The sequence below is a fragment of the Nerophis ophidion genome, linkage group LG08 (genome assembly GCF_033978795.1).
Source record: "Nerophis ophidion isolate RoL-2023_Sa linkage group LG08, RoL_Noph_v1.0, whole genome shotgun sequence".
Classification (NCBI taxonomy): Eukaryota; Metazoa; Chordata; class Actinopteri; order Syngnathiformes; family Syngnathidae; genus Nerophis; species Nerophis ophidion.
The window spans coordinates 7,598,403-7,625,597 of record NC_084618.1 but is presented as its reverse complement, the minus strand read 5'-3'; the positions used below and the strand labels follow the sequence as shown (position 1 = coordinate 7,625,597).

Below are 27,195 nucleotides of genomic sequence, written 5' to 3'. Positions count from 1 at the left end.
TCTTATGATCTCCGGGGAACACTGGCGCCTATTTAGCACCCGTACACTGACTTCTTGTTCTAAATCAGGAGTGTCAAATTCATTTTCATTAAATTGTACACTTTAAAAATTACAGTGAAAATTTAAGTAGTTTTTTTCAAAGAATATTACTGTAAATTGCAAAAACTACAACCATTTTTTTTTACGGCTAAAGATAGATAGATAGATATATAGATAGATAGATAGTACTTTATTGATTCCTTCAGGAGAGTTCCTTTAGGAAAATTAAAATTCCAGCAGCAGTGTACAGAGTTGAGATCAATTTAAATAAAAGTAAATAATGGGGGTTTAAATGGAAACAAAATAGAGAAATATTACAATAAGAATAAAAAACTAAAAAGCAACAATGGGAATAACAATATAACAGTAAAATAAGAATATAAGAAGACAAAGTAGGCAGTAGTGACCATGTTATGAAAACGTTATTGTTTTGAACTGCCAGTTGTTGTTTTTTTAACCTTAAAGGGGAACATTATCACAATTTCAAAAGGGTTAAAAACAATAAAAATCAGTTCCCAGTGGCTTGTTGTATTTTTTGAAGTTTTTTTCAAAATTTTGCCGAATAGCCCTCAAAAAAGCTTTAAAGTGCTTGATTTTCGCTATTTGCGATGCGACTATCCATTTCCCTGCGACGTCACACAGTGCTGCCAATGTAAACAAACAATGGGAATACCACAGCAAGATATAGCGACATTAGCTCGGATTCAGACTCGGATTTCAGCGGTTTAAGCGATTCAACAGATTACGCATGTATTGAAACGGATGGTTGGATTATGAAAGTACTGAAGAAGAAACTGCGTAATCTGTTGAATCGCTTGCGCCGCTGAAATCCGAGTCTGAATCCGAGCTACTATGTCCCACTCTCCTTTGTGGAGGGAGTCCGGTCCGATCCGGTGGCCATGTACTGCTCGCCTGTGTATCGGCTGGGGACATCTCTGCGCTGCTGATCCGCCTCCGCTTGGGATGGTTTCCTGCTGGCTCCGCTGTGAACGGGACTCTCGCTGCTGTGTTGGATCCGCTTTGGACTGGACTCTCGCGACTGTGTTGGATCCATTATGGATTGAACTTTCACAGTATCATGTTAGACCCGCTCGACATCCATTTGTTTCCTCCTCTCCAAGGTTCTCATAGTCATCATTGTCACCGACGTCCCACTGGGTGTGAGTTTTCCTTGCCCTTATGTGGGCCTACCGAGGATGTCGTAGTGGTTTGTGCAGCCCTTTGAGACACTAGTGATTTAGGGCTATATAAGTAAACATTGATTGATTGATTGATTGACCTTTATGTGCTATCCGCCATGTTTGTTTGTATTGGCATCCCGCAGTGACGTCACAGGGCAATAGACGGGTTGATATAGCGATGGTGTAAATCAAGCACTTTGATGCCGTTTTTCGGGATATCGCGTGATGGGTAAAATTTTGAGAAAAACTTCGAAAAATAAAATAAGCCACTGGGAACTGATTTTTTATCAGTTTTTAACCCTTCAAGGGGAACATTATCACAATTTCAAAAGGGTTAAAAACAATAAAAATCATTTCCCAGTGGCTTGTTTTATTTTTCGAAGTTTTTTTCAAAATTTTACACCTCCCGGAATATCCCGAAAAACTGCTTCAAAGTGCCTGATTTTCACCATCGCTATATCCACCCGTCCATTTCCCTGTGACGTCATACAGGGCTGCCAATACAAACAACATGGCGGTTACCACAGCAAGATATAGCGACATTGGCTCGGATTCAGACTCGGATTTCAGCGGCTTAAGCGATTCAACAGATTACGCATGTATTGAAACGGATGGTTGGAGTATGAAAGTATTGAAGAAGAAACTGAAGCTATTGAGCGAATAGCTATTGACGCTATTCATAGCCATAGCATGGCCGAATAGCTGCGTTAGCATCGCCGGTAAAATGTGCGGACCAAACGATCAGGACTTTGGCATCTCTTGACACTGGAGCAACTTAAATCCGTCGATTGGTAAGTGTTTTTTTCGCATTAAATGTTGGTGGAAGGAAACGTAATATAGTTGCAAATGCATCTGCAGGTTATCCATACATCTCTGTGCCATGTCTGCTTTAGCACCGCCGGAAAATAGCATGTTAGCATCGATTAGCGTAGCATGTTAGCATCGATTAGCTGGCAGTCAACATCAACAAAACTCACCTTTGTGATTTCGTTGACTTTATAGTTGCAAATGCATCTGCAGGTTATCCATACATCTCGGTGCCATGTCTGCTTAAGCACCGCCGGTAAATAGCATGTTAGCATCGATTAGCATAGCATATTAGCATCGATTAGCTGGCAGTCAACATCAACAAAACTCACCATTGTGATTTCGTTGACTTTATAGTTGCAAATGCATCTGCAGGTTATCCATACATCTGTGTGCCATGTCTGCTTTAGCACCGCCGGTAACAGAGATGTATGGATAACCTGCAGATGCATTTGCAACTATATCACGGATTGTAAATAATGTAAATAATTCAATGTATAAACTATGATGATTAAAGGGGAACATTATCACCAGACCTATGTAAGCGTCAATATATACCTTGATGGTGCAGAAAAAAGAACATATATTTTTTTAACCGATTTCCGAACTCTAAATGGGTGGATTTTGGCGAATGAAACGCCTGTTTATCGCTCTTTTTGCGATGACGTCAGAAAGTGACGTCTCCGAGGTAATACAGTTGCCAATTTAATTTTCAACACATTACAAACACCGGGTCTCAGCTCTGTTATTTTCCGTTTTTTGACTATTTTTTGGAACTTTGGAGACATCATGCCTCGTCGGTGTGTTGTCGGAGGGTGTAACAACACTAACAGGGAGGGATTCAAGTTGCACCACTGGCCCGAAGATGCGAAAGTGTCTGCCGCCAGACCCCCATTGAATGTGCGGGAGTGTCTCCACATTTTACATGACGAAGAGATGTATGGATAACCTACAGATTGATTGATTGATTGATACTTTTATTAGTAGATTGCACAGTACAGTACATATTCCGTACAATTGACCACTAAATGGTAACACCCGAATGAGTTTGTAGCTGAGATAGGCGCCAGCGCCCCCCGCGACCCCGAAAGGGAATAAGCGGTAGAAAATGGATGGAAGGATGGAATAAGTTTTTCAAGATGCATTTTCAACGATAAAGTCAACTAAATCACAAAGGTGATTTTTGTTGATGTTGACTTATGTGCTAATCGGACATATTTGGTCGCGGCGTGACTGCCAGCTAATCGATGCTAACATGCTACGCTAATCGATGCTAACATGCTATTGCCATGTCTGCTTTAGCACCGCCGGTAAATAGCATGTTAGCATCGATTAGTGTAGCATGTTAGAATCGATTAGCTGGCAGTCACGCCGCGACCAAATATGTCCGATTAGCACATAAGTCAACATCAACAAAACTTACCTTGGTGATTTAGTTGACTTTATCGTTGAAAATGCATCTGTAGGTTATCCATACATCTCTTCGTCATGTAAAATGTGGAGACACTTTGGTACATTCAATGGGGGTCTGGCGGCAGACACTTTCGCATATTCGGGCCAGTGGTGCAACTTGAATCCCTCCCTGTCGAAAGTCGAAAAAACGGAAAATAACAGAGCTGAGACCCGGTGTTTGTAATGTGTTGAAAATGAAAATGGCGGCTGTATTACCTCGGAGACGTCACTTTCTGACATCATCACCACATGAGTGATAAACAGAAAGGCGTTTATTTCGCTAAAATTTACCCATTTAGAGTTTGGAAATCGGTTAAAAAAATATATGGTCTTTTTTCTGCACCATCAACCAACGCTTACATAGGTCTGGTGATAAAAACCCACTACTACCGACCACGCAGTCTGATAGTTTATATATCAATGATGAAATATTAACATTGCAACACATGCCAATACGGCCTTTTTAGTTTAATAAATTGCAATTTTAAATTTCCCGCGAAGTTTCCTGTTGAAAACGTCGCGGAATGATGACGCGTGTGCGTGACGTCACCGGTGGTAGCGGACATGTTCTCCCAGCACCGATCACGGCTAAAAGTAGTCTGTTTTTATCGCAAAATTACACAGTATTCTGGACATCTGTGTTGCTGAATCTTTTGCAATTTGTTCAATTAATAATGGAAACGTCAAAGAAGAACGCTGTTGGTGGAAAGCGGTGGATTGCATCAGCTGTGGCAACACAAACACAGCCAGTGTTTCTTTGTTTGTTGTGAAGCTTTAATATGGAACAGAGCCGTCAAGTGAACATGGTTCCCTACCACATGTAAACCGACAGGTTTCGGTGAGAAAATTGTAGTAATAAGTCGGCTCTTACCATAAACATTAGCGGAGCTTGTGTCGTTCCTGCAGCTGTCATAGAGGCAGCTGCGACTTTCTGGCTTCCCTCAGAGACACTGGCGATCACCACACCCCTCCGACTTTCAGGTATGACTATATAATCTCACCAAAACACTAGTAACACCCTCCATCCATCCATTTTCTACCGCTTATTCCCTTTCGAGTCGCGGGGGGCGCTGGCGCCTATCTCAGCTACAATCGGGCGGAAGGCAGGGCACACCCTGGATAAGTCGCCACCTCATCGCAGGGCCAACGCGGATAGACAGACAGCATTCACACTCACATTCACACACTAGGGCCAATTTAGTGTTGCCAATCAACCTATCCCCAGGTGCATGTCTTTGGAAGTGGGAGGAAGCTGGAGTACCCGGAGGGAACCCACGCATTCACGGGGAGAACATGCAAACTCCACACGGAAAGATCCCGAGCCTGGATTTGAACCCAGAACTGCAGGAACTTCGTATTGTGAGGCAGACGCACTAACCCCTCTGCCACCGTGAAGCCCCACTAGTAACACAATAAGCATATAAGGGATTTTCCAGAATTATCCTAGTAAATGTGTCTAATAACATCTGAATCGCTCCCACTGCCCTCTTCTTTTTTTTTCTTCTTCTAGTCCTTCACTCTCACTATCCTCATCCACGAATCTTTCATCCTCGCTCAAATTATTGGGGAAATTGTCGCTCTCTCTGTCCGAATCGCTCTAGCTGCTGGTGGCCATGATTATAAACAATGTGAGGATGTGAGGAGCTCTAGAACCCGTGACGTCACGCGCACATCGTCTGCTACTTCGGGTACATGCAAGGCTTTTTTATTAGCGACCAAAAGTTGCAAACTTTATCGTCGATGTTCTCTACTAAATCCTTTCAGCGAAAATATGGCAATATAGCAAAATGATCAAGTATGACACATAGAATGGACCTGCTATCCCCGTTTAAATAAGAAAATTTCGTTTCAGTAGGCCTTTAAAATCTACGGTTGTTGTTTTTACGGATTATTACTTTAAATGGAAAAACGGTAAAAAAAAAAAATGGCAGCTCAGTTGCCAGAATAACAAATAAAAACAGCGGTAATGTTTTTCCCATTTAAGAATAATATGGTGTGTGGATGTTATCTGTCTGTCTGTGTTGGCCCTGTGATGAGGTAGTGACTTGTCCAGGTTGTACCCCGCCTTTGATTGATTGATACTTTTATTAGTAGATTGCACAGTTCAGTACATATTCCGTACAATTGACCACTAAATGGTAACACCCGAGTAAGTTTTTCAACTTGTTTAAGTCGGGGTCCACGTTAATCAATTCATGATGCCCTTCCGCCTGAATGCAGCTGAGATAGGCTCTAACACCCCCCGCGGCCCCAAAAGGGACAAGCGGTAGAAAATAGAAGGATGAATGTTGTAAAAAAAAAGAAAAATACAGTAAAATTCTGGCGACTAAGCTAACAGTTTTTTTCCGTATAAAAACAGTGGTACAGTTTTTCCCATATACCATATTATGTTGTAAAAAACCTACAAAAAACAACCTGTATATTTTACAGTGAAATTCTGGTGACTGAGTTGCCAGTTTTTACTGCAAAATAAACTGAATTTTTTTTTTAATGTTAAAAATATATCAAATGCATAGGCCAATTCAGTTAGAATAAGACAGTGGTTCTCATCCTTTTTTCAGTGAGAACATTTTTTTTTTTCAATTCAAGTACCCCCTAATCAGAGCAAAGCATGTTTGGTTGAAAAAAAGAGATAAAGAAGTAAAATACAGCACTATGTCATCAGTTTCTGATTTATTAAATTGTATAACAGTGCAAAATATTGCTCATTTGTAGTGGTCTTTCTTGAACTATTTGGAAAAAAAGATATAACTAAAAACTTGTTGAAAAAAAAAACAAGTGATTCAATTATAAATAAAGATTTCTACACATAGAAGTAATGCGAAGTGAAGTGAGTTATATTTATATAGCGCTTTTCTCTAGTGACTCAAAGCGCTTTACATAGTGAAACCCAATATCTAAGTTACATTTAAAGCAGTGTGGGTGGCACTGGGAGCAGGTGGGTAAAGTGCCTTGCCCAAGGACACAATGGCAGTGACTAGGATGGCGGAAGCGGGAATCGAACCTGCAACCCTCAAGTTGCTGGCACGACCGAGCTAAACTGCCCCGGTTTAAAATGGTTTAAAAGAGGAGAAAAACAGGAAAAAATGAAAATTAAATTTTGAAACATCATTTTGACTCTTTAAAATTCAAAATTCAACCGAAAAAAAGAAGAGAAAAAGTAGCTAATTTGAAGCTTTTTGAAAAAAATTCAAAAATTAATTTATGCAACATCATTAGTAATTTTTCCTGATTAAGATTAATTTTAGAATTAAAGCGCCCTCTTTGGGGATTGTAATAGAGATCCATCTGGATTCATCAACTTAATTCTAAACATTTCTTAAAAAAAAAAAAAAAAAAAATCTTTAACATCAATATTTATGGAACATGTCCACAAAAAAAATCTAGCTGTCAACACTGAATATTGCATCGTTGCATTTCTTTTTCCACAGTTTATGAACTTACATTCATATTTTGTTGAATATATTAATAAAGGATTTTATGAATTGTGGCTAATTTTAGAATATTTTTTATAAAATCTCACGTACCCCTTGGCATACCTTCAAGTACCCCCATTTGAGAACCACTGGAATAATACATAATGTTGGATATAGAGAACACACAAAGTTCGAAAATCCAAATTCAAAGCTCTTAAGGTTGGCAAGTATGATCATTGCAGAATGTGCTTGTTTTATTTTCAAACAAAGAAAACAATCTGAAGTGGTCTTTATTTTTAAGTTATCGTGCCGTGATTTTACCACTTGGGAGTATATTTTTCTCAATGTGGCCCCCCATCTAAAAAATGAGTTTGACACCCCTGATTTAGGCGTTTGCGGGCTATAAGAAAATAATGCGGTGAGCCAAATCCGACCCTCGGACCTTGAGTTCGACACCTGTGTTCGAAACCAGTGGTTCTCAACCTTTTTTCAGTGATCTACCCCCTGTGAACATTGTTTTAATTCAAGTGCCCCCTAATCAGAGCAAAGCATTTTTGGTTGAAAAAGAGATAAAGAAGTAAAATACAGCACTATGTCATCCGTTTCTGATTTATTAAATTGTATAACAGTGCAAAATATTGCTCATTTGTAGTGGTCTTTCTTGAACTATTTGGAAAAAAAGATATAACTAAAAACTTGTTGAAAAAAAAACAAGTGATTCAATTATAAATAAAGATTTCTACACATAGAAGTAATGCGAAGTGAATTATATTTATATAGCACTTTTCTCTGGTGACTCAAAGCGCTTTACATAGTGAAACCCAATATCTAAGTTACATTTAAACCAGTGTGGGTGGCACTGGGAGCAGGTGGGTAAAGTGCCTTGCCCAAGGACACAACGGCAGTGACTAGGATGGCGGAAGCGGGAATCGAACCTGCGACCCTCAAGTTGCTGGCACGACCGAGCTAAACCGCCCCGGTTTAAAATGGTTTAAAAGAGGAGAAAACAGGAAAAAATGAAAATTTAAATTTTGAAACATCATTTTGACTCTTTAAAATTCAAAATTCAACCGAAAAAAAGAAGAGAAAAAGTAGCTAATTTGAAGCTTTTTGAAAAAAATTCAAAAATTAATTTATGCAACATCATTAGTCATTTTTCCTGATTAAGATTAATTTTAGAATTAAAGCGCCCTCTTTGGGGATTGTAATTTTAGAATATTTTTATAAAATCTCACGTACCCCTTGGCATACCTTCAAGTACCCCCCCCACCCCCCCATTTGAGAACCACCGTTCTAAACGATTGTTCTTCCGTCCCCCTCAGGCCCAGCGACGAGAATCACCCGACGGTGACGGCCGACGGAACGGTGGACAACTTGGCCCGGGCGGTGGACGTGATCCTCGGTCAGAGACGCTGAGAACAAGGTCTTTGAAGGGGGGAAAGAAAGAAAGAAAAAAAAAAAAAAAGCCCGGCAGGTTCCACAAGTAGCGCTAAGTCCCTCCCTGCATGTCGGTAGGTCAGTCTAGTTCACCGTGAATGTGTCAGTGCATGAATGGCATAGGTGGAATGCCTCTGTCTGACGTGGACGTGCCTGAGAGGAATGACGCTAATGTTACTGTCAGGCTGGCCAGCTAAAAACGTCGCTAACTAGTCTGGGTAGCTTTTTTGGCATCAAAATATTGTATTGTTGCATCTAAAATATCTGGAGTATTGGAACACATAGAGTGTTTCCAACAAAATGGAAATTAAACATGCACTTTTGTGTGTCTAAATTCAATACTAAAGTCTCATATAAAGTGCTTTCTCCACCTTTTACATATAACTCTGCACTAATCCAATGTAAAAATAAACATACCTTACCTTACATATGATGTTAGCTTTCACTGTTATGCTGATGACACCCAACTCTACATGGCCGTAAAGCTGACCAACACGCCGGATTGTAGTCAGCTGGAGGCGTGTCTTAATGAAATTAAACAATGGATGTCCGCTAACTTTTTGCAACTCAATGCCAAAAAAACGGAAATGCTGATTATCGGTCCTGCTAGACACCGACCTCTATTTCAATCAATCAATCAATGTTTACTTATATAGCCCTAAATCACTAGTGTCTCAAAGGGCTGCACAAACCACCACAACATCCTCGGTAGGCCCACATAAGGGCAAGGAAAACTCACACCCAGTGGGACATCGGTGACAATAATGACCCAGTGGGACGTCGGTGACAATGATGACTATGAGAACCTTAGAGAGGAGGAAAGCAATGGATGTCGAGCGGGTCTAACATGATACTGTGAAAGTTGAATCCACAATGGATCCAACACAGTCGCGAGAGTCCAGTCCAAAGCGGATCCAACACAGCAGCGAGAGTCCCGTTCACAGCGGAGCCAGCAGGAAACCATCCCAAGCGGAGGCGGATCAGCATCGCAGAGATGTCCCCAGCCGATACACAGGCAAGCAGTACATGGCCACCGGATCGGACTGGACCCCCTCCACAAGGGAGAGTGGGACATAGAAGAAAAAGAAAAGAAACGGCAGATCAACTGGTCTAAAAAGGGAGTCTATTTATTTAATAATACAACTCTAACATTTGACAACCAAACAATTAAACAAGGCGACTCGGTAAAGAATCTGGGTGTTATCTTCGACCCAACTCTCTCCTTTGAGTCACACATTAAAAGTGTTACTAAAACGGCCTTCTTTCATCTCCGTAATATCGCTAAAATTCGCTCCATTCTGTCCACTAAAGACGCTGAGGTCATTATCCATGCGTTTGTTACGTCTCGTCTCGACTACTGTAACGTATTATTTTCGGGTCTCCCCATGTCTAGCATTAAAAGATTACAGTTGGTACAAAATGCGGCTGCTAGACTTTTGACAAGAACAAGAAAGTTTGATCACATTACGCCTGTACTGGCTCACCTGCACTGGCTTCCTGTGCACTTAAGATGTGACTTTAAGGTTTTACTACTTACGTATAAAATACTACACGGTCTAGCTCCATCCTTTCTTGCCGATTGTATTGTACCATATGTCCCGGCAAGAAATCTGCCTTCAAAGGACTCCGGCTTATTAGTGATTCCCAAAGCCCAAAAAAAGTCTGCGGGCTATAGAGCGTTTTCATTTCGGGCTCCAGTACTCTGGAATGCCCTCCCGGTAACAGTTCGAGATGCCACCTCAGTAGAAGCATTTAAGTCTCACCTTAAAACACATTTGTATACTCTAGCCTTTAAATAGACTCCCTTTTTAGACCAGTTGATCTGCCGTTTGTTTTCTTTTCCTCCTATGTCCCACTCTCCCTTTTGGAGGGGGTCCAGTCCGATCCAGTGGCCATGTACTGCTTGCCTGTGTATCGGCTGATCCGCCTCCGCTTGAGATGGTTTCCTGCTGGCTCCGCTGTGAACGGGACTCTCGCTGCTGTGTTGGATCCGCTTTGGACTGGACTCTCGCGACTGTGTTGGATCCATTATGGATTGAACTTTCACAGTATCATGTTAGACCCGCTCGACATCCATTTGTTTCCTCCTCTCCAAGGTTCTCATAGTCATCATTGTCACCGACGTCCCACTGGGTGTGAGTTTTCCTTGCCCTTATGTGGGCCTACCGAGGATGTGGTAGTGGTTTGTGCAGCCCTTTGAGACACTAGTGATTTAGGGCTATATAAGTAAACATTGATTGATTGATTGATTACATCCAGTGTCTTCCACTGCAGGGTTCCCCAACCTTTTTTCCACCATGGACCGGTTTTAATGTGTGCATTATTTCCCCCCCAAAAATCAGCATTAAAAATTAGGTCTTGGCTACAATCTGGCACATTAACATTTTAATCGCTAAATCTCATGAGATCTTATACGTCTAGTCTCTTGTTGTCCATCCATCTATCCTTCTTCTTCCGCTTATCCGAGGTCGGATCGCGGGGGCAGCAGCCTAAGCAGTAAAGCCCAGACTTCCCTCTCCCCAGCCACTTTGTCTAGCTCTTCCCGGGGGATCCCGAGGTGTTCCCAGACCAGCCGGGAGACATAGTCTTCCCAACGTGTCCTGGGTCTTTCCCGTGGCCTCGTACCGGTTGGACATGCCCTAAACACCTCCCTAGGGAGGCGTTCGGGTGGCATCCTGACCAGATGCCCGAACCACCTCATCTGGCTCCTCTCCATGTGGAGGAGCAGCGGCTTTACTTTGAGTTCCTCCCGGATGGCAGAGCTTCTCACCGAGATGCTACCTCAGTAGAAGCATTTAAGTCTCACCTTAAAACTCATCTGTATACTCTAGCCTTTAAATAGACCTCCTTTTTAGACCAGTTGATCTGCCGCTTCTTTTCTTTCTCCTATGTCCCCCCCTCCAGGGGTCCGGTCCGATGATCATGGATGAAGTACTGGCTGTCCAGAGTCGAGACCCAGGATGGACCGCTCGTCGGGACCCAGGATGGACCGCTCGCCTGTATCGGTTGGGGACATCTCTACGCTGCTGATCCGCTTGAGATGGTTTCCTGAGTCCCAACTCTGGACGAGCGGTTCATCCTGGGTCCCGACTCTGGACAGCCAGTACGTCATCCATGGCCACCGGATCGGACCGGACCCCCTCCACAAGGGAGAGTGGGACATAGGAGAAAAAGAAAAGAAACGGCAGATCAACTGGTCTAAAAAGGGAGTCTATTTAAAGGCTAGAGTATACAAATGAGTTTTAAGATAGCCTCTTATGCCGCTATTGTTGAGACACTTGCTAAAAGTAAATTCTAGATTACAGTGGGGCAAAAAAGTATTTAGTCAGCCAGCGATTGTGCAAGTTCTCCCACTTAAAATGATGACAGAGGTCTGTAATTTTCATCATAGGTACACTTCAACTGTGAGAGACAGAATGTGGAAAAAAAATCTAGGAATTCAAATTGTAGGAATTTTAAAGAATTTATTTGTAAATTATGGTGGAAAATAAGTATTTGGTCAACCATTCAAAGCTCTCACTGATGGAAGGAGGTTTTGGCTCAAAATCTCACGATACATGGCCCCATTCATTCTTTCCTTAACACGGATCAATCGTCCTGTCCCCTTAGCAGAAAAACATCCCCAAAGCATGATGTTTCCACCCCCATGCTTCACAGTAGGTATGGTGTTCTTGGGATGCAACTCAGTATTCTTCTTCCTCCAAACACGACGAGTTGAGTTTATACCAAAAAGTTCTATTTTGGTTTCATCTGACATTCTCCCAATCCTCTGCATGTATCCATTTTGGTATAAACTCAACTCGTCGTGTTTGGAGGAAGAAGAATACTGAGTTGCATCCCAAGAACACCAGACCTACTGTGAAGCATGGGGGTGGAAACATCAATCAATCAATCAATCAATGTTTATTTATATAGCCCCGAATCACAAATGTCTCAAAGGACTGCACAAATCATTACGACTACGACATCCTCGGAAGAACCCACAAAAGGGCAAGGAAAACTCACACCCAGTGGGCAGGGAGAATTCACATCCAGTGGGACGCCAGTGACAATGCTGACTATGAGAAACCTTGGAGAGGACCTCAGATGTGGGCAACCCCCCCCCTCTAGGGGACCGAAAGCAATGGATGTCGAGCGGGTCTAACATGATACTGTGAAAGTTCAGTCCATAGTGGCTCCAACACAGCCGCGAGAGTTCAGTTCAAGCGGATCCAAGACAGCAGCGAGAGTCCCGTCCACAGGAAACCATCTCAAGCGGATCAGCAGCGTAGAGATGTCCCCAACCGATACAGGCGAGCGGTCCATCCTGGGTCTCGACTCTGGACAGCCAGTACTTCATCCATGGTCATCGGACCGGACCCCCTCCACAAGGGAGAGGGGGGACATAGGAGAAAGAAAAGAAGCGGCAGATCAACTGGTCTAAAAAGGAGGTCTATTTAAAGGCTAGAGTATACAGATGAGTTTTAAGGTGAGACTTAAATGCTTCTACTGAGGTAGCATCTCGAACTGTTACCGGGAGGGCATTCCAGAGTACTGGAGCCCGAACGGAAAACGCTCTATAGCCCGCATCATGCTTTGGGGTTGTTTTTCTGCTAAGGGGACAGGACGGTTGATCCGCGTTAAGGAAAGAATGAACGGGGCCATGTATCGTGAGATTTTGAGCCAAATCCTCCTTTCGAATGGTTGACCAAATACTTATTTTCCACCATAATTTACAAATAAATTCTTTAAAATTCCTACAATGCGAATTCTTGGATTTTTTTTTCACATTCTGTCTCTCACAGTTGAAGTGTACCTATGATGAACATTACAGAACTCTGTCATCATTTTAAGTGGGAGAACTTGCACAATCGCTGGCTGACTAAATACGGTTTTTGCCCCAGTGTATAATCCATGCATTGCTCACCTGCTAGTAGAAACATGTGGCCATGGACCGACGGGCCGGTTGACTTTCACACCCCCCCCCCCTCGGTGGCAAACGTTTGGACACACCTAACTTTAGTAGATTGTGTATTTTTCAGTAAGATGAGAAAACCTTTAGGCTGAGTGTGATGAATCACCCGTCATTAGCCCGTAACCCAAACTTCAAACCACGGCGGCTTCAGCTGGAGGCCTTCTCGTTATATCACTCACGTCGGCACCGGCGTCCACTAAAACGAGTAGAGTGGGGGGGGGGAAACCCAACAAACGATCGGGGCTATTGGGCTTCGGCCGCGCCAGCTGGATCATCGCAAGTGGGGCGTAAAACAAACGATTGTCCATCGCTGCCCCGGAGGTTCCAGCGCACCCAAATAGACGGGGGCCGGCACAAAAAGCTCGTTGCCAAGTGATTAATTGGGATCTTTGCGGTTCACTTCACCAAAGAGCTGACACAAGCTTGACTGTTATTGGGCAATTAAAAGGTAATGAAATGCCTTAAGTGTTATATAAGTGGGAGCGCCCACTCCTCCTCCTGATTGGGGGATAAACACCGACGTAGACGGCAAAGTGCTCGCAGCTGGCACGGCTTTACGACACCTCCGACATTGTTCGACGTCAGGGTTTGCGCCAGCGTTTTACAGCCTTTTGGCCGTTGTGCGCCGCGCTGTTAAAAAAAAAAAATCGGGATTCTGACTCTCGTCCAATGTATCTTTGTTTGGTTTGTTTCTACCTGACCTCAGAGAAGTGAGCCTTTCCAGCATTGTGCTGGCAGGTTCACCTAGGGCCGGGTTTTCTGAGGGTATGTTTACAACAACAACAACTTAGTGGAAATAGAAACTCTAGAAGGAAGACAAAAATTCAGATAATACAAGTCTAATTGGTTCCGTAACAAAATGTAACACAGGAAACTGGTATTGCGGAAAAGCGTCACCCATTGAAATTAATTAAAATTCCATTTAAAACAACATTTTAACATGTAACCTGCCATTAATTGTTTGCGTCCCTTTTTTTCAGGAACACTAATACCAATACAGTTCAATCAATCAATCAATCAATGTTTATTTATATAGCCCCAAATCACAAATGTCTCAAAAGACTGCACAAATCATTACGACTACAACATCCTCGGAAGAACCCACAAAAGGGCAAGGAAAACTCACACCCAGTGGGCAGGGAGAATTCACATCCAGTGGGACGCCAGTGACAATGCTGACTATGAGAAACCTTGGAGAGGACCTCAGGTGTGGGCAACCCCCCCCCCTCTCTAGGGGACCGAAAGCAATGGATGTCGGGCGGGTCTAACATGATACTGTGAAAGTTCAATCCATAGTGGCTCCAACACAGCCGCGAGAGTTCAGTTCAAGCGGATCCAAGACAGCAGCGAGAGTCCCGTCCACAGGAAACCATCTCAAGCGGATCAGCAGCGTAGAGATGTCCCCAACCGATACACAGGCGAGCGGTCCATCCTGGGTCCCGACGAGCGGTCCATCCTGGGTCTCGACTCTGGACAGCCAGTATTTCATCCATGGTCATCGGACCGGACCGGCCCCTCCACAAGGGAGGGGGGGACATAGGAGAAAGAAAAGAAGCGGCAGATCAACTGGTCTAAAAAGGAGGTCTATTTAAAGGCTAGAGTATACAGATGAGTTTTAAGGTGAGACTTAAATGCTTCTACAGTTCTAAAAACGTTATGACAGAACACCTCAAAAAAAACGGAATGGAATTTTATGGTTTTTTTACTGACTGGAACACCCAAAATGTACATGAAAATAAAGAAAGTGAGATTTACAATATTAACTATGAACAATAAAACACTGAATATCAACAACATTTTAGCTGTTATAAAGAAAAACACACTTTTAGATGAGAAATATTGTATAAAAACAATACAATAGAACAGAACTGGGAAAAATTTTTGACTCGGGGGCCATATTGAGAGAAAAAATGAGTCTCGGGGGCCAAGTTGTATGTGTGTATAAATTATATTTACATATTTAGCTGTAAACATTTTTTTTTCGGCCCCTTTTTTTCAGGAACACTAATACCAAAAGTCACAATGTCCGGTAGAGTTCTAAAAATGTTATGACAGACCACCTAAAAAAAAACGGAATGGAATTTTATAGTATTTTTACTGACTGGAACACCCAAAATGTACATGAAAATAAAGAAAGTGAGATTTACTATATTAACTATGAACAATAAAACACTGAATATTAACAACATTTTAGCTGTTATAAAGAAAAACACACTTTTAGATGAGAAATATTGTATAAAAACAATACAATAGAACAGAGCTAGGCAAATATTTTGACTCAGGGGCCATATTGAGAGAAAAAATGAGTCTCGGGGGCCAAGTTGTATGTGTGTATAAATTATATTTACACATTTAGCGCTAAACATTTTTTTTTCGGCCCCTTTTTTTCAGGAACACTAATACCAAAAGTCACAATGTACAATAGAGTTCTAAAAATGTTATGACAGACCACCTAAAAAAAACGGAATGGAATTTTATAGTATTTTTACTGACTGGAACACCCAAAATGTACATGAAAATAAAGAAAGTGAGATTTACAATATTAACTATGAACAATAAAACACTGAATATCAACAGCATTTTAGCTGTTATAAAGAAAAACACACTTTTAGATGAGAAATATTGTATAAAAACAATACAATAGAACAGAGCTGGGCAAATATTTTGACTCGGGGGCCATATTGAGAGAAAAAATGAGTCTTGGGGGCCAAGTTGTATGTGTGTATAAATTATATTTACACATTTAGCGCTAAACATTTTTTTTTCGGACCCTTTTTTTCAGGAACACTAATACCAAAAGTCACAATGTCCGGTAGAGTTCTAAAATTGTTATGACAGACCACCTAAAAAAAACGGAATGTAATTTTATATTTTTTTTACTGACTGGGACACCCAAAATGTACATGAAAATAAAGAAAGTGAGATTTACAATATTAACTATGAACAATAAAACATTGAATATCAACAACATTTTAGCTGTTATAAAGAAAAACACACTTTTAGATGAGAAATATTGTATAAAAACAATACAATAGAACAGAGCTGGGCAAATATTTTGACTCGGGGGCCATATTGAGAGAAAAAATGAGTCTCGGGGGCCAAGTTGTATGTGTGTATAAATTATATTTACACATTTAGCTGTAAACATTTTTTTTTCGGCCCCTTTTTTCCAGGAACACTAATACCAAAAGTCACAATGTCCAATAGAGTTCTAAAAACGTTATGACAGACCACCTAAAAAAAAAAACGAAAAGGAATTTTACAGTTTTTTACTGAATGGGACACCCAAAATATACATATAAATAAAGAAAAGTGAGATTTACAATATTAACTATGAACGATAAAACACTAAATGTAAACAATATTTTAGCTGTTATAAAGAAAAACACACTTTTAGATGAGAAATGTTGTATAAAAACAATACAATAGAACAGAGCTGGGCAAATATTTTGACTTGGGGGCCATATTGAGAGAAAAAATGTGTCCGGGGGACCAAGGTGTATGTGTGTATAAATGATTTGTACACATTTAGATGTAAAAAAATCTTTCTTGGGTCCCCTTTTTTTTTTAGGAACACTAATACCAAAAGTTACAATGTCTGATAGAGTTCTAAAAACCTTATGACAGACCACCTAAAAAACAAACGGATTGAATTATAAATTTTTTTGCTGAATGACACACCCAAAATGTACATGAAAATAAAGAAATTGAGATCTACAATATTAACTATGAACAATAAAACACTGAATATTAACAACATTTTAGCTGTTATAAAGAAAAACAATACAATAGAACAGAACTGGGCAAATATTTTGAGAGAAAAAATGTGTCTGGGGGACCAAGGTGTATGTGTGTATACCTGATTTGTACACATTTAGATGTAAAAAAAACATTCTTGGGTCCCTTTTTTTCAGGAACACTAATACCAAAAGTCACAATGTCCGATAGAGTTCTAAAAATGTTATGACAGACCACCTAAAAAAAAAAGGGAATGGAATTTTATAGTTTTTTTACTGACTGGAACACCCAAAATGTACATGAAAATAAAGAAAGTGGGATGTACAATATTAACTATGAACAATAAAACACTGAATATTAACAACATTTTAGCTGTTATAAAGAAAAACACACTTTTAGAGGAGGAATATCGTATAAAAACAATACAATAGAACAGGGCTGTGCAAATATTTTGACCCGGGGGCCATATTGAGAGAAAAAATGTGTCTGGGGGGCCAAGTTGTATGTGTGTATAAATGATTTGTACACATTTAGTTGTAAAAAAATCTTTCTTGGGTCCCTTTTTTTCCAGGAACACTTATACCAAAAGTCACAATGTCTGATAGAGTTCTAAAAAACCTTATGACAGACCACCTAAAAAACAAACGAATGGAATTATACAGTATTTTGCTGAATGACACACCCAAAATGTACATGAAAATAAAGAAAGTGAGATCTACAATGTTAACTATAAACAATAAAACACTGAATATTAACAACATTTTAGCTCTTATAAGGAAAAACACACTTTTAGATGAGAAATATTGTATAAAAACAATACAATAGAACAGAGCTGGGCAAATATTTTGACTCGGGGGCCATATTGAGAGAAAAAATGTGTGTATACCTGATTTGTACACATTTAGATGTAAAAAAATCTTTCTTGGGTCCCTTTTTTTCAGGAACACTAATACCAAAAGTCACAATGTCTGGTAGCGTTCTAAAAAACCTTATGACGGACCACCTAAAAAACAAACGAATGGAATTATAGTTTTTTACTTACTGGAACACCCAAAATGTACATGAAAATAAAGAAAGTGAGATTTACAATATTAACTATGAACAATAAAACACTGAATATCAACAAAATTTTAGCTGTTATAAAGAAAAACACATTTTTAGATGAGAAATATTGTATAAAAACAATACAATAGAACAGAACTGGGCAAATATTTTGACTCGGGGGCCATATTGAGAGAAAAAAATTAGTCTCGGGGGCCAAGTTGTATGTGTGTATAAGTGATATGTACACATTTAGCTGTAAACATTTTTTTTTCGGCCCCTTTTTTTCAGGAACACTAATACCAAAAGTCACAATGTCCAATAGAGTTCTAAAAATGTTATGACAGACCACCTACAAAAAAAACGAAAAGGAATTTTACAGTTTTTTACTGACTGGGACACCCAAAATATACATACAAATAAAGAAAAGTGAGATTTACAATATTAACTATGAACGATAAACACTAAATGTAAACAACATTTTAGCTGTTATAAAGAAAAACACACTTTTAGATGAGAAATATTGTATAAAAACAATACAATAGAAAGGAGCTGGGCAAATATTTTGACTCGGGGGCCATATTGAGAGAAAAAAATGTGTCTTGGGGGCCAAAGTGTATGTGTGTATACCTGATTTGTACACATTTAGCTGTAAACAATCTTTCTTGGGTCCCTTTTTTTCAGAATCACTAATACCAAAAGTTACAATGTCCGATAGAGTTCTAAAATTGTTATGACAGACCACCTAAAAAAAAAAAACGAAATGGAATTATAGTTTTTTACTGAACTAGGACACCCAAAATGTACATGAAAATAAAGAAAGTGAGATCTACAATGTTAACTATAAACAATAAAACACTGAATATTAACATCATTTTAGCTCTTATAAATAAAAACACACTTTTAAATGAGAAATTTTGTATAAAATAATACAATAGAACAGAGCTGAGCAAATATTTTGACTCGGGGGCCATATTGAGAAAAAAAATGTGTCTTGGGGGCCAAAGTGCATGTGTGTATAAATGATTTGTACACATTTAGCTGTAAACAATCTTTCTTGGGTCCCTTTTTTCAGAAACACTAATACCAAAAGTCACAATGTCCGATAGAGTTCTAAAAACGTAACGACACACCACCTAAAAAAAACGGAATCGAATTTTACAGATTTTTACTGAATAGGACACCCAGAATGTACATAAAATAAAGAAAGTGGGATTCACAATATTAACTATGAACAATAAAACACTGAATATCAACAACATTTTAGCTGTTATAAAGAAAAACACTTTTCGATGAGAAATATTGTATAAAAACAATACAATTGAACATCCATCCATCCATCCATCATCTTCCGCTTATCCGAGGTCGGGTCGCGGGGGCAGCAGCCTAAGCAGGGAAGCCCAGACCTCCCTATCTCCAGCCACTTCGTCTAGCTCTTCCCGGGGGATCCCGAGGCGTTCCCTGGCCAGCCGGGAGACATAGTCTTCCCAACGTGTCCTGGGTCTTCCCCGTGGCCTCCTACCAGCTGGACGTGCCCTAAACACCTCCCTAGGGAGGCGTTCGGGTGGCATCCTGACCAGATGCCCGAACCACTTCATCTGGCTCCTCTCGATGTGGAGGAGCAGCGGCTTTACGTTGAGCTCCTCCCGGATGGCAGAGCTTCTCACCCTATCTCTAAGGGAGAGCCCCGCCACCCGGCGGAGGAAACTCATTTGGGCCGCTTGTACCCGTGATCTTATCCTTTCGGTCATTACCCAAAGCTCATGACCATAGGTGAGGATGGGAACGTAGATCGACCGGTAAATTGAGAGCTTTGCCTTCCGGCTCAGCTCCTTCTTCACCACAACAATTGAACAGAGCTGAGCAAATATTTTGACTCGAAAAATATTGAGAGAAAAAATGTGTCTTGGGGGCCAAGTTGTATGTGTGTATAAATGATATGTACACATTTAGCTGTAAAAAATCTTTCTTGGGTCCCTTTTTTTTTAGGAACACTAATACCAAAAGTCACAATGTCCGAGAGAGTTCTAAAATTGTTATGACAGACCACCTAAAAAAAAATTTTAAAAAAAAAATTGAATTTTACAGTTTTTTACTGAATGGGACACCCAAAATTGATATAAAAATAAAGAAAGTGGGAGTTACAATGTTAGCTATGAACAATAAAATACTGAATATAAACAACATTTTAGCTGCTATAAAGAAAAACACACTTTTCGATGAGAAATATTGTATAAAAACAATACAATAGAACAGAGCTGGGCAAATATTTTGACTCGGGGGCCATATTGAAAGAAAAAATGTGTCTGGGGGGCCAAGTTGTATGTGTGTATAAATTATATTTACATATTTAGCTGTAAACATTTTTTTTTCGGCCCCTTTTTTTCAGGAACACTAATACCAAAAGTCACAATGTCCAATAGAGTTCTAAAAACGTTATGACAGACCACCGCAAAAAAAACGGAATGGAATTTTATAGTTTTTTTACTGACTGGAACACCCAAAATGTACATGAAAATAAAGAAAGTGAGATTTACAATATTAACTATGAACAATAAAACACTGAATATCAACAAAATTTTAGCTGTTATAAAGAAAAACACATTTTTAGATGAGAAATATTGTATAAAAACAATACAATACAACAGAACTGGGCAAATATTTTGACTCGGGGGCCATATTGAGAGAAAAAATGTGTCTGGGGGGCCAAGTTGTATGTGTGTATAAATTATATTTACACATTTAGCGCTAAACATTTTTTTTTCGGCCCCTTTTTTTCAGGAACACTAATACCAAAAGTCACAATGTCCGGTAGAGTTCTAAAATTGTTATGACAGACCACCTAAAAAAAACGGAATGTAATTTTATATTTTTTTTTACTGATTGGGACACCCAAAATGTACATGAAAATAAAGAAAGTGAGATTTACAATATTAACTATGAACAATAAAACATTGAATATCAACAACATTTTAGCTGTTATAAAGAAAAACACATTTTTAGATGAGAAATATTGTATGAAAACAATACAATAGAACAGAGCTGGGCAAATATTTTGACTCGGGGGCCATATTGAGAGAAAAAATGAGTCTCGGGGGCCAAGTTGTATGTGTGTATAAGTGATATTTACACATTTAGCTGTAAAAAAAAATTTTTCGGCCCCTTTTTTTCAGGAACACTAATACCAAAAGTCACAATGTCCAATAGAGTTCTAAAAATGTTATGACAGACCACCTCAAAAAAAACGGAATGGAATTTTATAGTTTTTTTACTGACTGGAACACCCAAAATGTACATGAAAATAAAGAAAGTGAGATTTACAACATTAACTATGAACGATAAAACACTGAATATCAACAACATTTTAGCTGTTATAAAGAAAAACACACTTTTATATGAGAAATATTGTATAAAAACAATAAAATAGAACAGAACTGGGAAAACATTTTGACTCGGGGGCCAAGTTGTATTTGTGTATAAATGATATGTACACATTTAGCTGTAAACATTTTTTTTTCGGCCCCTTTTTTTCCAGGAACACTAATACCAAAAGTCACAATGTCCAATAGAGTTCGAAAAATGTTATGACAGACCACCTAAAAAAAAAAAAAAAAAAGGAATTTTACAGTTTTTTACTGACTGGGACACCCAAAATATACATACAAATAAAGAAAGTGGGATTTACAATATTAGCTATGAACAATAAAATACTGAATATTAACAACATTTTTGCTGTTATAAGGAAAAACACACTTTTAGATGAGAAATGTTGTTTAAAAACAATACAATAGAACAGAGCTGGGCAAATATTTTGACTTGGGGGCCATATTGAGAGAAAAAATGTGTCTCGGGGGCCAAGTTGTATGTGTGTATAAATGATATTTACACATTTAGCTGTAAACATTTTTTTTTCGGCCCCTTTTTTTCAGGAACACTAATACCAAAAGTCACAATGTCCAATAGAGTTCTAAAAATGTTATGACAGACCACCTCAAACAAAAACGAAAAGGAATTTTACAGTTTTTTACTGACTGGAACACCCAAAATGTACATGAAAATTAAGAAAGTGAGATTTACAATATTAACTATGAACAATAAAACACTGAATATCAACAACATTTTAGCTGTTATAAAGAAAAACACACTTTTAGATGAGAAATATTGTATAAAAACAATACAATAGAACACAGCTGGGCAAATATTTTGACTCGGGGGCCATATTGAGAGAAAAAATGTGTCTGGGGGGCCAAGTTGTATGTGTGTATAAATGATATTTACACATTCAGCTGTAAACATTTTTTTTTCGGCCCCTTTTTTCCAGAAACACTAATACCAAAAGTCCCAATGTCCGGTAGAGTTCTAAAATTGTTATGACAGACCACCTCAAAAAAAACAGAATGGAATTTTATAGTTTTTTTACTGACTGGGACACCCAAAATGTACATGAAAATAAAGAAAGTGAGATTTACAATATTAACTATGAACAATAAAACACTGAATATCAACAAAATTTTAGCTGTTATAAAGAAAAACACATTTTTAGATGAGAAATATTGTATAAAAACAATACAATAGAACAGAGCTGGGCAAATATTTTGACTCAGGGGCCATATTGAGAGAAAAAATGTGTGTATACCTGATTTGTACACGTTTAGATGTAAAAAAATCTTTCTTGGGTCCCTTTTTTTTCAGAAACACTAATACCAAAAGTCACAATGTCTGATAGAGTTCTAAAAACCTTATGACAGACCACCTAAAAAACAAACGAATGGAATTATACAGTATTTTGCTGAATGACACACCCTAAATGTACATGAAAATAAAGAAAGTGAGATCTACAATGTTAACTATAAACAATAAAACACTGAATATTAACAACATTTTAGCTCTTATAAATAAAAACACACTTTTAAATGAGAAATATTGTATAAAATAATACAATAGAACAGAGCTCAGCAAATATTTTGACTCGGGGGCCATATTGAGAAAAAAAATGTGTCTTGGGGGCCAAAGTGTATGTGTGTATAAATGATTTGTACACATTTAGCTGTAAACAATCTTTCTTGGGTCCCTTTTTTCAGGAACACTAATACCAAAAGTCACAATGTCCGATAGAGTTCTAAAAACGTTATGACAGACCACCTAAAAAAAACGGACTGGAATTTTACAGTTTTTTACTGAATGGGACACCCAAAATGTACATTAAAATAAAGAAAGTGGGATATACAATATTAACCATGAACAATAAAACACTGAATATTAACAACATATGAACATGGCAGAGTCTAACAAACACCTACAATATAATATATCGTCACATAAAAATCTGCTTCCGCATCCGTTTCGGGCCGGCTGCTCTGAAATCGAGCAAGATTTTGACCATTGAAATACTTTCTATAGTTGAAGACTCACAATGGCGGTGACAGTTTTGATGTTAAAGGTCTAATAAAATGCTGCAGAACGTCCGACGAGCCGGGTTGAAAATCTTAACGGGTCGCAATAGAATATACAACACTACTTTTATGAAGTAACGTAATAATAAAGTCCAGCGTTTACCTTGGAGAGTGGCCTTTTACGGTATCTCCGAGCTGCTTCTCCGGCAAACACACCATCAGCAGCTTCTCCATATTTTTATGGATAAATGTCCGGCCCTTAGATGGTATTTAAAAGTCTTATCGACTCATTACCTTCAGTAAGGTGCAGAATGGGGATGTATCCATATGAACATTTCATATCACAGTTGTGACAAAAATTAGTAAGGGTATTATTATTGTTGAATGTGCTCATAAGTGAAAACCATTTTGGGTGACTACCTCTTGAAGCTCATGGAGAGAATGCCAAGAGTTTGCAAAGCAGTAATCAGAGCAGAGGGTGGCTATTTTGAAGAAACTAGAACAGGGGTCACCAACCTTTTTGAAACCAAGAGCTACTTCTTGGGTACTGATTAATGCGAAGGGCTACCAGTTTGATACACACTTAAAAAAATTGCCAGAAATAGCCAATTTGCTCAATTTACCTTTAATAAATAAATCTATTTATGTAGAAAAAAAAAAAAGGGTATTTCCGTCTGTCATTCCGTTTGTACATTTTTTTTCCTTTTACGGAAGGTTTTTTGTAGCGAATAAATGATGAAAAAAACACTTAATTGAACGGTTTAAAAGAGGAGAAAACAGGAAAAAAATAAAAATTTAAATTTTGAAACATAGCTTATCTTCAATTTCGACTCTTTAAAATTCAAAATTCTACCGAAAAAAAGAAGAGAAAAACTAGCTAATTCGAATCTTTTTGAATAAAATTTAAAAAAATAGTTCAAGGAACATCATTAGTAATTTTTCCTGATTAAGATTATTTTAGAATTTTGATGACATGTTTTAAATAGGTTAAAATCCAATCTGCATTTTGTTAGAATATATAACAAATTAGACCAAGCTATATTTCAAACAAAGACAAATCATTATTTCTTCTAGATTTTCCAGAACAAAAATTTTTAAAGAAATTCTAAAGACTTTGAAATAAGATTTAAATTTGATTCTAAAGATTTTCTAGATTTGCCAGAATATTTTTGGGGGGATTTTTATCATAATAGGTTTGAAGAAATATTTCACACATATTCTTCGTCGAAAAAAACAGAAGCTAAAATGAAGAATTAAATTAAAATGTATTTATTATTCTTTACAATAAAATAATAAATTTTACATGAATATTGATTTAAATTGTCAGGAAAGAAGAGGCAGGGATTTAAAAGGTAAAAAGGTATATGTGTTTAAAAATCCTAAAATCATTTTTTCAGGTAGGATTTTTTCTCTAAAATTGTCTTTCTGAAAGTTATAAGACGCAAAGTGAAAAAAATAAATGAATTTATTCAAACAAGTCTTTAAAATATTTTCTTGGTATTTCAAATTCTATTTGAGTTTTGTCTCTATTAGAATTAAAAATGTCGAAACCAGCTTGCTAGTAAATAAATACAATTTCAAAATTAGAGGCAGCTCACTGGTAAGTGCTGCTATTTTAGCTCTTTTTAGAACAGGCCGGCGGGCTACTCATCGCGTTAGTGACCCCTGAACTAGAATATTAAACATGTTTTGTGTTCATTCATAGTTTTGATGCCTTCAGTGACAATCTACAGTATAAATAGTCATGAAAATAAAGAAAACGCATTGAATGAGGAGAAGACGTGTGCAAACTTTTGGCCTGTGCTGCATATTTAGTATAGTGCAGCATGGAATTGCACCAGAAGCAAACACTAGTCTTGGCACAATGCTCATCAAGGAGCAACAGGTGACACTAAATAGGAACGGAAAGTGAAGGCGCAGCTAAATGAAGAATCAAACTACCACACAAAACAAATAGCGATCAAAGTCCAAACTGTCACCCGAGATCATGAAACAAGTAGTGGGGGAAAAAAAATATATCAATTTTACGAGCCATTCTCCCCACATTTGCATCGTAGCGGCGCGGCCTATTGATCCTGTCCCCGCAGGAGCAAGATGAGCTTTCAGATATGAGGGATGACCTCATTTCTGCAGACATGTCGGGACATGCAGCAGTCGGGGCCCGTTTGACTGCAGAACTCTTCAAGACTCCTGACTGGGACTTGTTGTCCCCTTCAAGGCACAACCGGTTTGCTTGCTATTCAATAGTCTGCTAGAACGCTGTCTGATTTCCACTGAAAGCGTGTTTCCCCCACTAATCGCAGTTATGTTTGGCCCCAGAGGGCCGCTTCTAACAGTGAATACTTTTAATAATTAATATATTTTTTTTATTTTCCTGAGGGAACTGTCCTGAAGTGATCGATAAAGTACTATCTAGATCGGGGGTGGCCGTTACGTCGATCGCGAGCTACCAGTCGACCTCGGGGGGTGTGTCAGTCGATCTCCAGCCAGGCTTTTAAAAAAAATAGACCTAAAAATGAGTGATCATCAATCTTCACCAAGACGTCACTTAAATGACATTCACGGTACCGGAGGGTCTTGTGAGATGACGCTGGCTGCTGCAAGATCATTATTATGAAAATATGACCGAGAGGAAGGCGAGAAACACTTTTTATTTCAACAGACTCTCGCGCCGTACCTTCCGTCAAAACTCTAAAGGCCGATTGCTCATTTCCTATCTTCACAATAAAAGCCCTGCTTCATGCTGCCTGCGCTAACTAAATACAGAGTCTCGGAAAACTGGCGTGCACAAGCCATCCCTCAGAAAGCCAGCTTTCCGAGACTCTTATTTTGTTAGCGCAGGCAGCATGAAGCAGGGCTTTTATTGTGAAGATAGGAAATGTGCAGTCGGCCTTTAGAGTTTTGACGGAAGGGACGGCGCGAAAGTCTGTTGAAATAAAAAGTGTTTTTCGCCTTCCTCTCGGTCATTTTTTCATAATAATGAACTGGCAGCAGCCAGCGTCATCTCACAAGACCCTCGGGTGCCGTGAATGTCAATCAAGCAAGCTACGGAATTTGCCGCCAATGTTTTTCTTGTAAAGTGTATGGAAGCTGGATGAATTAGATGCCAAAAACCAACCACTTTCATGTGGTATTGTACAGAAAAGACAACTTTTTTTCTCCTCCATTTGAAAATGTGGGCGTTATCATCATTACTGTCTGATTCCAATCAATGCAAGTCATCAGAATCAGGTAATACCCCAACTTATATTCTTGTCTTGGTGAAAGAAAGACATCTATATGTGTTACACATGCTTTTATTATCATTAAACACATTTAACTTGTTTACAAAAATGTCTCTTTCATAAATAAATAAATATAAATGATATATATAAATGAGGTAGATCCCCTCGAGTTGGTCAATTTAAAAGTAGCTCGCCTGCAGAAAAAGTGTGGGCACCCCTGATCTACATAATCTTATTTCATGCATTTTATTATTATTTTTATTTTTTTAATTAAAATGTAAAAAAATATATGGTAAGTTGCAATGATTTCAGCTCAAAATTTAGTGCATATTACTGGAAATGGAAAATCGGTACTGCTGTTTTTATGGTTAAAAAAAGGCAGTGTCATGATCCGCTGCTTGGATCATGACATATTCAGGTTTTGTTCTGTTGTATATCACATCCTGTTTGTAATTTGACTTTCTTAGTTCCTGGTGGCACTTCCTGTTTTGTTCCTTTTGCCCAGTTACGTAT

The 27,195-nt window shown here is 38.8% G+C and overlaps 1 protein-coding gene across 1 annotated transcript in view; it reads left to right on the top strand.

Annotated features, from left to right (window-relative positions):
- lhpp (phospholysine phosphohistidine inorganic pyrophosphate phosphatase) overlaps positions 1-8,758 on the top strand; it is a 68,957-nt gene extending 60,199 nt beyond the window's left edge. The window contains exon 7 of the mRNA XM_061907580.1: positions 8,218-8,758. Coding sequence (XP_061763564.1) covers positions 8,218-8,311 — 94 coding nt within the window. The 3' untranslated portion in view covers positions 8,312-8,758. The remainder of the gene's footprint in view (positions 1-8,217) is intronic.
- The last annotated feature ends 18,437 nt before the right edge of the window (positions 8,759-27,195 follow it).